The sequence below is a fragment of the Lissotriton helveticus genome, chromosome 5_1 (assembly GCF_964261635.1).
Source record: "Lissotriton helveticus chromosome 5_1, aLisHel1.1, whole genome shotgun sequence".
NCBI lineage: Eukaryota > Metazoa > Chordata > Amphibia > Caudata > Salamandridae > Lissotriton > Lissotriton helveticus.
In genome coordinates, this window is record NC_136065.1 from 491571791 (window position 1) to 491584735 (window position 12945).

The window sequence follows — 12945 nt, forward strand, 5'->3', positions numbered from 1 at the left end:
CCAGTTTGACCCAGAGCCTCTGAGAAGCTACCCTCTGACTTGTAATTGACTCTGAAGTGTTCTCTGAAACCCACACCGAAGTCATCTCCAATATATGCCTCGACGCTGAGATCGGCTTGAGCAAAACCCCAATGACCATTGAGCTCCCTGTGGTTCCCAATGTCAGTCCAAAAGAAATCTTCACACATCTCTCTTCTACGAAGATCTGCTCTGCCAGCCCAGCAGGAGAAGGCACACACACCTCTGACTGGGAAGAGTAGTAAGCTTCCTTTCAAGGAGTAGATGTCAGAGGACCCCGAGGTCTATCTGATTCCCAAAAAGGTCAAGGAGAAAGCCACTGGTCCCACACCTCAGCTCCCTTCACCTAGGCCCCAACCTCAGCCACCAGCTCACACACTCCTACCAGCTTCTTTCCTCAGACACCACCGCCTCCTCAGTCACCACATCGGTCTATTCCTTCAGACCACACTGACTTGGACCAGGGAATCCCCTATGACCCTCACAACTCTGTAACACCTGGGAATGGAGATGATCCTTAGGAGTCTGACCGTGTTTACCCCAGAAGGGTACTGATCTAGAGCCCTCCCCTGTGAAGCCCCTACTCCCCCAAATGACACCACTGGGAACCATACAGCTCTCCAGGTGGCAGTACAACATAATATGGTTAAGCTCTACAGGTTTGAGGAGTAAGACGCCTTCGGTGAAACCCTTTCTAAAACCAAGAGGTCACCTGTCCTTTTACATTGAGGATGGTAATGAAACTGTTTAGGATAATGGCTTTTTGCATAGTGACAGGGCCACAGATGACACTTTTCTATGTGTCCACAGCAAGAGTGTCTATTGAGGCAATGATCACAAGCAGAGGGCCAGTGGTAAGATCTAGTGTTGGTGGATCTCAGAACCCAGTGCACATTCCTCTGGTGGAACAACAAATATTTGCTGGTGGGCAGGCTCTTTTGGGACCCTCCACTTCAAGTGACAGTTAACATGGATGCCTCCCTCATGGGATAAGGAGAAACATTCAGACACATGAATGTTCAGGGAACCTGGAAGCAAGAACATCAGGGTTGTGATGTTATCTACTTGACGATCCCGCAATCCAGTTGCCAATGGAACATTATAGACTCTCATTCGAGGCAAAACAGGACTGGTAAAGACAGACAATATGAAAGCTAGGTCTTGCATCCAGAAGCAATGGGAGAGGGGTTAGCTCATCCCAGGGATCGGCACAAGCCCAAATGATTTGGCATCAGTCCATTCAGACTCCCTTTCTGCTTCTAATGAAGCATCGACCAGGAGTGAACATTGAATTTGTGGACTTGATAATCAAGAAACATACACAAGTACAAGAATGTGAAATGAAAACCTGAGTAGTTCAGGGGCAGTATTACAAATGGGGTTGACTCAGAATCCAGTTGCCAACAGTCCATGGACAAAGCACTATGGATGAATGGGTTAGGGATATTTACCTCTGCTTTTCCTCCACTACCTCTGAATCCATATGTTATGAGGAAAATGAGGCAAGTATTGATGACGCTCCTTGTAATTGCACCAACTTGGGCAAGACAGCCATGGTATTTGATGCTTCTGGAAATGTCTGCTCGTTCCCAAGCAAATATCACTTCTACTGTCTCATTATCAGGGTCATCTCAGACATTCAGACAAACCTGAGGAAATTGAATCTATCAGCCTGGCACCTGCGATCTTAGATGTTTTTTAGCTGAAACCTCCAGAGTTGTGTATGCAAATCCTGTGGGAGGCTCAAAAATCCACCACAAGTGATTTCTGTGCTGCAAAGTATAAATGGTTTGTCCTTTATTGTTTGGGTAAACCGATAAACCCTCTTAAACGATGCATTGAACACCTATTGCTATTTATTGCCTTTTCAGAAAGTAGGATTGGTACACACTTCTGTTTGTTTGTGTTTAGGTGCAAAGGCAGCTTATAGCGCTTTAGATTTAGATTGGCCTCCCTCCTTCCTAGAAGCGGGCTGTGAGCCTGAATGTTTTCCAACCTTTGCCTTTAACAATGCACAGAACATACATCCTGTCTTACTTTTCTACACTCTACTAACATTACTCGCCCAATGCGATGTAGCCTGTGACCTGATGCATTATGGACATGGAATGGAGTCAAAATGTATCCTGTGGCCAAACGTTCTTAAAAAAGAAAAGGAAAACTTGCAAACATTTGCACCGATCACTAGATGGCAGATGTATGCAACGCATGTAAATCTACAGCACTCCAAGTATAGAAAGTAACATTTCCTAACCTGGAGCATGGGAGGGGCTTGGGGTAATGGAGATTCATAAACAATGAATGATTAAAAGGAGCATTTAATTATTGAATTTGACTCTGCGTTCATTGGCACAAGTAAGAGCTTTGGAGTGGTGGCTGAAAGAAGTGCATGATTTTCATGGTGCCTGTCACTGGGCCAGGAAGGTGTTCAGGTTGTGTGCTCATCCATTTCTTGGCTTCTTTGCAGAGCTCACAGTGAATGTTAGATTTGCGCAAATTGTAAATTCGATCCTATAGGGAAGTGTGTGAAAGAGGTACACAGCTGTTGATATATTTACAATGCCAAATAAAAAGAAAATGCAGTGTTTACAGATTATGACGGCGTGTGAAAGAGAAATGAGAAGTACTGAGCCCTCCTCCTGGGCAGGGTTCACAGTTTTAGTCAGACTCATGGCTGCATCAGAGCCATGCCTGTCTCCGCCGGCCTGGTGCCTTTAATTTAATTTTTAGTGTCCCTGCCGTATTCCTGCTCTGCCTAATTCCTACCCTCTTACAGTAGCCTCTTTTATTTTTATTTTTAATTATATCATTCCCCACTGCTTTCCCTGTCACAGCTGCCCCTACCCCTTGCACAGCCCCCACTCCCACCCTCTCATACCGCCCCCTTCCCTACTTAATGGCGGCCGCTGCTCAGTCGGCGCATCAAAGGCAAGCCCGTCTGCACCCGTCCGCGACACAAACAGTCCCAGAGACCCTGGATCTCCCACCATCCACCGCTACAGCACAGCTACCCTCCACCCACTCAACCCCATAAGACTCAGAGACTGCAAACAGGCCACGCTGAACAACAACCCATGGGTAGTTCTCCTGCCTCTGCTACCGCCAGACCTTCACCTTCACCACCACCCCGACCTCCAACACAGCAGAAACCAACACCAGCGACACCATAAGATGCATCCTCCTCAACATGCGCACCCAACACAAACACGCAATGGAGATCTGGAATCTGCTTGACTCTCTCTTGCTTGACATCACCTTCTTCACAGAGACCTGGACCAACGCCTCCTCCACCCCCACATCAACACCGCCATCCCAAATGGATACAATATCCAGAGGAAGGACTGCCCCAACAAGCTGGGAGGGGGGCCTCTCCATCACTAACAAAAACACCCTCCGGCTCACCACCTCCAGTGAAACCTTCCCCTCCGCTGAACACCTGCATTTCCAGATCCAGATCAGCCCCAACTCTGGGAAAGCTTGTCTACAGACCACCCCGGCCCCTCTTTGCCTCCGCCATCACTGACCTCATCGTACCCCAGAGTTCCTGCAATTGCGCTGAGGGACCCATGGCACACTGTTGCCGTCTCCCTTGCAGAATACGCGCGGCTCCCGCTGCACATACCTCCCGGATCGCGGAGGCTGTACCCAGGACCGGAAAACCCCACTGGGAATCTTAATGTGAAATACCGCTACATCTACCTAACCTCAACCAATACCCTGAATTGGACCACCGGCAGATGAAACGTGCCTTGACCATTTCAGAAACTAGCGCCTCTTGGGCCCGCTACTCCTTTAGGACACCATAATCGCAACCGGTACCTACGTCCGGCTTTTTTAGGTGTATACCAGGCATTCCTTATTTCTCTAGTCCTGATGATGATCCCTTTTATTTAATGAGCTTGGGATCGAAAGGTCGACAATATAAAATAGTACCACAAGGTCTAATATGTATATTTATTGTGGTGACTATTTGGTTTAGCTTGTCACATTGTATGATTAACACAAGCGTCCACAGCTCCAGTTTTTGCCTGTAATTTGTTTGTTTTGTTATTTCTGTTTCAATTTTTTGTTACTTGTTCGCTGTACCGGGTGCAGGATTGTGTCCCGTTTTACTGTTGCTTACATATTATATGTCACCTTTAAATACATTGACACATTAAAATTCCATGTCAGGCTGGACTTAGGGCTTATATAGTACCCAACTTGGTCTATATCATCATTTTCTTTTATATACTTTCATACTAAGGACCATGGTTTGCTTAAATAACTCATCGTACCCCATGCCATTGCAACAATTAACTACATACTCATCAGAGACCTGAACTTCCACCTCGACAACGCCAGCCACCCCCAACTCCACCACCCTTCGCAACAACCTTGCCAACATCAGACTCAAACAACTCATGTCCACACCGACCCACGGGGCATGACACACCCTCGACCCCATCTTCGCAGCAGGTAACAGTGTTCATGCCAGCCACACAACGCAACCTCCATGGACCGACCTCTGCTTTATACATTTCACCATCAACAAACCCAGGGCATCCAAACCAACCCCACGCCCACCACGAAGGAACTGAAGCAAGGTCATCGAAAACCAACTCAACTCCGCCCTCACCCGAAACAACGACACTTCGGCATCCAACGCCAACACCGCAGCCAGAGAACTCAACACCTGGAACTCCAAATGCGCGTACGAGGTCGCCCGCTACGCTACCCCGACAAACAGCGCCCCAGGCAAGCCGCCTGGTTCACCACCAATCTCCAAGAAGCCAGACGCACCTTCAGATGCCTGGAGAAACACCAAGACACCCAAAAACCACACCACCCGCAAGGATGCCATGGCAGTCTACCACAACCAAAGCAGAACCACCAAGAGGACCTTCATCCGCACCAAAATCCTCGCCAACTCCACCAACTCCAAGGAACTCTTCAATGTCATCTAGCAATTCACCAACCCTCGCAGCGAAGCCACAGACCTCACCCTGTCCCAAGACCTCTGCGACAAGTTTGGAACATACTTCCACCTCAAGATCAAAAACCTCTACGACAACTTCGTCTACCTGCCGCCACAGCCGGCCCGCCCTCCAGACACACCAGCCAGCCCACCATCTCCATCTGGACGTCGATCACAGCTGAAGACACCACCTCAACCATGAAAGGCTTCCACTCAGGGGCCCCCACCGACCCCAGCCCCCACACATCTACCACAGATCCGCCACCGCCATCGCAGCTCAACTACAATGCACTATCAACACTACCTTGGAAACAGGCACCTTTCCAGTTGACTTGAAAAGCGCAGAAGTCAGGCCCCTGCTCAAGAAGCCGATAGCTGACCCCACCAACCTCAAGAACTACTGGCCCATCTTGCTCCCCTGCCTTCGAGGCCAAAGTTGCAGAGAAAACAGTCAACAGGGAACTGACCCGATTCATCGAAGACAATGCCATCCTTGACCCATCCCAATCGAATTCCGAAGCAACCACAGCACAGAGACCGCCCTACTATTCGCCAAAGATGACATACGCACCCTCCTGGACTAAGGCCTCTCCGTAGCACTCATCCTACTCGACCGCACAGTGGCCTTCGACTTCCCACTGCACACTAATCGCCAGACTACATCACGCCGGCATACAAAGAACAGCCGTGGAGTGGATCTGATCAGTCCTCACCGGAAGAAGCCAAAGAATCAGACTGCCACCCTTCCACTCCGATCCCACGGAAATCACATGCAGAGTCCCACAGGGATCATCACTGAGCCTGACCCTCTTCAACAGCTACATGGTCCGCCTCGCTACCATCATCCGACAACACGGCCTCAACATTGTTTCCTACGCTGACAACACGCAGCTCATCCTCTCCCTTACCAAAAAAGAATGCAGGACGTCGTAGTCTGGATGACCAACAGCTGCCTTAAGCTCAACGCAGAGAAGACAGCTGTCCTCATCCTCTGAACCACCCGTTCAGCATGGGACAACACCTGGTGGTCGACCGCCCTCGGAAGCCCACCGACCCCCTGGAACCACGCCAAAAACCTTGGATTCGTACTCGACTCATCCCTCACCATGAATCGACAGATCAACTCCATCCCATCCAGCTGCTTCAACACCCTCTGCATCCTCCGCAAGACCTTCAAATGGATCCCCCCAGAGTCAAGGAAGACAGTCACCCATGCACTCATCACCAGCAGACTGGACTATGGAAACGCTCGCTACGCCAGCATAAACAAATTCCCACTCCGAAAACTCCAAAGGATACAGAACACCGCTGCCAGACTCGTCCTCTTCATCCCCCGGCAAGAACGCGTCACCTTCAAAATCCTCACCCACACCTACAAATGCCTACACAACATCAGACCCAAATACCTCAAGGACAGAATCAACTTCCACATACCCAAAAGAAACCTCTAATCTTCCAACGTCGCACTGGCCAAAACCCCACGCATTGGCAGAGCCAGAGCAGGTGGAAGATCCTTCTCTCACATTGCGGCCAAAACCTGTAACGAGATCCAGGCAGACGTCAGACTCGCCCCCTCCCTGAACACTCCCTCACGACCTGGCTCTTCGGCTAACGGATCTGCAAACCTCCCCCCCCCCCCCCCCCCCCTCTACGCCTTGAGACCCTTACGGGTGAGTAGCGCGCTTAATAACCCTTGATTGATTGATTGAAGATGATTAAAGAAAGTACACACAGAAGGAGCGAGTGAAAAGACCGCAATCTATAGGAAGGGAATTATTGAAGTCTGAGATAAGCAGCTAGAGAACTTTAGAAAGAGCGATGTGGGAAGAAAAAGCATGAATGAAAAATAGAGGGAGGGTTTGTAGAAGAAAGTGAAGTCACTCATGGATGGTGAATTTCCTATCGTCAATATCTTCTTCAGAAACTTATGTTCAGTTTCAAGTGACCTCCTAAAATGGCGAGAATTGAAGGTTGAAATTAGATGCACTCATGTTTCCAGGTTCTGTGCTGAGGTCGTTTGCACAGTTGTTACATGCATTCAGTGCACGTAGCACTGGTTGCAGTGCACAGATCTTTCATTACCGCACACAGAGGGAAAAATTAGAGGCAACATTGTTTGCTATTAATATTCCACCCTACTTTTATTATGTAATGCTTATTGTGGTATATAGGTACACAGTACCCCTGAGTCTGTTTTCCCCTCTTCTCTGCAAACCTAGCAGCTGGGCCCAGTGGCACGTTTCTCTCCCTTACCCTCTACAGCTCTGTAGTGTCCTTATCTCCATTGCCCAACACTTTCTACACTTCTGAAGCCCCTCAAATAAGGTGCAAAGTTAAATCGACTTACTTCTGTGCACCATGGTATGAATCGTCCAAGATAAACATTGCAGAATAACAGGGAGTGTCAGTGTAAACTGAGTTGCATCATACTATAGTGTAAATAAGTAAAACCCTCAAGACAGTCACTAAGTGAAGGCAGCAGTTGTGTAAAGAGGAGTCATGCGACTTAACTTTAATTTTTTTTCCAAAATGAGCATTCTTTGCATTTTACAGCTTATTTTCCCAAATAAATTAAGAGTAAGTTTTGAGGGAAAGAAGATTAAAGTATCATGTCCTTGAAACGCATTGATTAGCCTAAAAGAATAAAAAGTACCAAAGGAACGCATTTTTTACAGGAGAACACACACTGTGAACCAGTGGAAATTCCCTCCTCAATCCTGTGGCACACAAAAATACATCAGTTTTGAATAGAGTGTTATGAAAACAATACTCATGGCTGTTTTTCTGCCAGTGAGTAGCCTACCGGAAAATGTGGTCAGTGCATCACTGAATTACAGAGTGTTGCTTGGTGACACTTTACAAAGATCACGTTGTGCCACCAGTTTTCTTGCTTTGTCTGCTTGTAATGGCAATGGGCCAACCAATGCCTCATCATTTTGTTAACATTGATAGACATTTCTTCTTGCAAATTGTTTTCTTTATGATGCGAGTTCTTGTGTGCTAAGTGGAACATGTTTTTATATATATTGTGTGGTGGGAGGGAAGTAGAGGATATTGTTTTATTGCAGATGAGACTGAATATTCTTATGGGATTTGAGAGTGCTGAAAGCCTAGTGTTCCTGATTGTGCTGAGAATATAATGTTTTCTTGTGTACGTTGAAGGAATCCTGTGCTTTGTGGATGTGGCTGACAGTAGTTCAGGGAGCTGCTAGAACAAATAATGCTGATTTCCGGTGGGTTCTTGGAGTATGGTGTGCTGTTGCGGATGCCATGAGAATGATATAATGTGGTGGTAGGAAGATTACATTACCGCATATGCGGTATGCGGTAATGTAATGTGCTATTTCAGAAAGATAGGATCTTCCTTTACTCACTTTCTGACTGCTTTACACTTCTAAAATATTTACAGTGGCCGCTTTGGATGTTGACACCTGCCGTGATGGAAAGGGAAGCACAGATAAATATGAAAAGGTAAGAAGGGTTTTGTCCCCACATTTTTACTTTTTAATTCCTTCCACTGCCTCTAGCCTTGCCCATTAATCCCTCTCCGGTTATGTCTATAGGAATACAAAGGGATGTAGATGCTTAAAATCTTGATACTCTAGCCACTTATCTCATGGTGATATAGCCTAATCTTTAAAGCTGGGAGACGAATTGCTCAGAATGAAAAACCAAAGAAACCATAATTATTCATCCACATGGATCTGTTAATAGTACATTGCATTTCATTTGCTTTTGGCAACACCTGTAGGTGAATGTATGACATTGTTCTGCATTCTGTCCATCAACTGTGTTTTTTGCAATTTTCACCCCGAGTGGGATGGGTATGCTCAGACGTGAGTCCCATGCTCTCCACACCACTGGAGTCAAGCTATCCTGGTTGAAGACGGCTGATAGCCAGAAACCGGTCCTAGGATGCTTGATTCCGGTCCAGGAAAGACATGGCTTGGCAGTTCGGGCTGGACTGTTCCCATGAGGCACAGGGTCAAGGCTGATTTACATATGGCCATGTCTGAACTGGGGTGGTGTGGAGTGCAAAAAACGATGGATTTAGGCCCAGATCTCTGTACTGGGGTGAATGTATGACATTGTTCTGCATTCTGTCCATCAATTGTTGTTTTTGCAGTGGTTTTAACACCTGTAGTGGCACTGGGAGTAATCAATACTGCGATATGATGGCCCCTACCATAATTCTAGTGCAGTTTGACACAGCACTAAGAACAGGACGATGTGGAATCATGCATGGAGAAACAAGCACTTGGGGAAACATCAATACTGAGACAAAGACCCAGGAACTGGTAGAGAAGTGGTTACTGGGGCAATCTGTGGTTACTGGGCCTCCGCTGAGGTGGCTGAAACCTTTCACCACGGATATCCAGATGCAGACCTATTATAGCACAGCAACCTGGGTGCCAGGAACATTCTTTCTGCACTCAATTCTCAAGGTACTGAGGGCGAGCATTCAAATACTTCAAGAGCAAGTACACGAGACAGACTCAGAACTCAACAGTTATGTAACAGAGACACTAAAGTTCTCTTTTTGATAAAAAAGAAAAGTACTTTGATAGCATACCAAAATGAAATGCCACGCAAAATCATGCACATATGGTGCAAGTACTAAAACATATTCTGTGGAATTCTGTATTCAGCAGAATATAACCAGGTGCGATTAAGGCAGGGGTGCAAGCTTATTAAGGCATGTGCAAGCAACGTTCCTGAATCAATAACCTATAGGTCAGTTCCCTCATGTCCCCCACTACTAGAGAGTTCTCTTAGTGTTACTTTTGAAAAACAAAATCAATTCCCCACTTAGTTAATGGCAGAAGCACACATTTAATGTTGAGATCTCTTGGTGACGTGTTATCTGCAGCAGCGGTGCAGGTTTGCCGTGTCGTATCTATTGATCACTGTCCGTCGACGATGCAGCAGCAATGAGCCCCCCCCAATGCTCGGAGTTTTGGATCCGCTGACCATGGTGTCCGCTCCCACCAGAGTCCGCACAAGATGGTCTTCTCCTGCCGATGAATTGCAGGATTGTGATTTCACTGGTTGTTGCCCTGTTAGGATGTCAGCTATGAAGGCATGCAATACTTGCTTGGTAAATCTGTGGGAAGGCCAGTTAGACCCAGTCATAGACTCAGGTCAGCGCTGTTCACACTTCCCCGAAGCGGTAGCTTACTGGAAGGCCAGAGACCCACTCCATACTATGGTCAGAACCGGTCATACTCCTTGGATTACGTCTGCTCTTCTGGGCTGTTCCACCACTAATGGATCAGCGACTGGGCTTCTCCTCCTGGCCTGCCCTGGCAAGGAGCTTGGCGGTACCCCCAACCTCCCGTGGGAAAGGGGACGGCAGAGCACTTTGCCAGGGCCGGTTTTCGTTCTCAGTCCGGCCCTGCCGACAGCCCTTCTACCACACCTCTGGGAGACTGGCTGTCAAAAGACACCTGTCCTGGATTTCAGCCGTCCTTAGAGTTCTCTGCAGAGCACTCCCTTACTTGACCATGAAGATCTTGAAACTGGAAATAAGTGGGATTGTTTGGGCGGACAGTGATCAATAGATACAACCTGGAAAACCTGCACTGCTGCTGCAGATAACACGTCACCAAGAGATCTCAACATTAAATGTGTGCTTCTGCCATTAACTAAGTGGGGAATTGATTTTGTTTTTGATTGTTTGGGCCCTACTTTTATTATAATTTTCCAGACAGGAGTTGTAGATCTCGCTGTTGGTGTCCTGTAACTATTCTGAGAATGTTCCCTTTAAAAGTTACTTATTCTTCTGCAGAGCAGACACAGATTAGGTGGTGACTCTCACAGCATGTAGGTGAGATGCTGTCTCCAACTGGAGAATCACAAAGCATTTGCACAGGGAAGAGTGAACATGGCATCGGGCTGTCATCCATCTTTTAGAGTAGCACTCTGTGAAGAGATTGAAGGGGCAGACCCTGCCTAGAGAAGTCCCTCTGCACTACAAAAGAAAGCCCCTTCCCACTTGTTAGCACGCACCATCTGCCAAATGGCAATGCTCAGGAAGAGATAATGTGTCTGAGGGTACGCCCTCCTTCTGTAGAATGTTATCACTGCCCTATCACTGTCTTGAAAGGCTGTACCACAACCTCCATCTTTTGCAAGGCGTTTACGAGGTGTATCCAAAATAGAACTCACTGGTCTCTGCAGTCATTTTCTCATCAAAACCACAACCTACTGCTTACAGTAACCACTACTGAATGGTGAGTATTCCATTCATACAGAACCTTGAATGGGGCCTGTCCATCCTCAGACCTAAACATAAGAAGGTCTGTTTAGTACTAGCAATCTGGAAAATTGTATGCTGCCTGTGTGACTTGGCCCTTTTTGCAGGGTTATCCCTGAACTTTTTGCTATCCTCCTGTATTTTGTCTGACCTGTTTTTGTTGGTTTTATGACTCTGGGCACTTTACCACTGCTAATCAGTGCTAAAGTGCATATGCTCTCCCTTTTGTAAATTGCTCTTATAAATTAGTGATTCCATAATTGGCTGGTTTGGTTTACTTGTCAGACCCTAGTACAGTGCACTGAGTGTGCCCAGGGCTTTTGAACCAAATGATGCTAGTGGGCTTGCAGCACTGGTTGTGCCACCCACAGAAGCAGCCTGTAAAATGTGTCGAAGGCCTGCCATTGCAGAGCCTGTGTGCAGTCTGGTACTGCCATGCTGACTGGGGAAGTGCACCCACTTGCCACTCCCTAAAGCCTTCCCTTTTCTTCATATCAGACATCCCTATGGGAGGCGCAGGGGCAGGGTGCATTGTAAGTATGAGGTAGGACATGCCCTGGTGTGTGTGGCGTATCCTAATAGTGAATTACAGCCATTTTCGTTTTTTCACTATTGCAAGGCAACCTGTTCTCCATAGGCCAGCATGGGCAGTTAGATTATTAAATCATATAAGCCTAACTGACTCAGGGAACATGGTAGAAATTCGAGTTTAATATGCCTTAACTCAGAATGATAAAATTAATCTTTTAGTGAAGTTTGTTTTAATATTCTGTGTTTGAAAGTACCACGTTTAGAAAGTAGGTATTTTCTTGTCTAACTATCCAAAGCCTGCCTCTCTTAGGTTGTGCATTCCTTTTCTGGATTTTGAGTGACAGGGCTGGGGGATTCCAGGAGACAGAATGAGTCCGCCCAGTGGTGAAAAGAGAGATCTGCATCTAGATGGGTGGAAGGAGTTGCATCTGGGACCTGAATAGGACTGTGCCTGCGCCCACGTCTGATGTTTCTGCCCTGCACTATGAAAGGAAAGAAGGAGTCTTGTAAACAGAATGGTCCAGAACTGGTTTGGACTGGGCAAAGTTCCTCTGCCCTCAGAGGACAAAGGATTTTGAGGTATAAATATTGGGACCCTGGTCCAAAGAAATTAGATCACTTTTGGTCTGCAAGAAGAAACCTTTACTGAGGAGAGGAACAGGAAGAAACTGAGGAGAGACCATTCCTAAGCTGAAGTGCTGCTTAGGGATTGGCCTGCAGTGGTTGCCTTACTGCCAAAGGAAGGAGAAAGGCACTTTGTGTACTTTGCTTTCAACTTGTGAAGGATCTCCAAGGGCTTGGAAAAGAGCTGATCTCCTGTTGAAGTCTCAGGGACAACAGACTTCACTCCCCCAGCTCCCCAGAGTCCTTGTGGAAGTGCCTGCTGCTGTTTTGGGCCTTCTGAGGAACTGCGTGTCGCAAGGAGCTGGAAGCGTGACTCAACTAAAACAAAGCGTGTCGCCGTTGCTGCTGCTGCCGTCGCACTTCTGAACAAGGGTGTCGCCGCTGGAGTTGAAGTTCTGCACCACATCGAGAGAAGCGTCTCGCAACGAAGAGGAAGCGTGTCCCCGTCGTTGCTGCCTGCCGTCGCACTTCTGAACAAGGGTGTCGTCGCTGGAACTGTCGCATTGCACTGCATCGAGGAAAGCGCCTCGCATCCCCCGAGAAGCGTGCCGCCGTCGGA

At 47.4% G+C, this 12945-nt stretch overlaps 1 protein-coding gene across 1 annotated transcript in view; it reads left to right on the plus strand.

Annotated features, from left to right (window-relative positions):
• The window catches only part of LOC144754688 (protein-arginine deiminase type-3-like), a 417320-nt gene that overhangs the window by 106552 nt on the left and 297823 nt on the right, over nt 1-12945 (plus strand). Inside the window, exon 4 of the mRNA XM_078642811.1 lies at nt 8385-8446. Within this exon, the coding sequence (XP_078498937.1) occupies nt 8385-8446 (62 nt within the window). The remainder of the gene's footprint in view (nt 1-8384; nt 8447-12945) is intronic.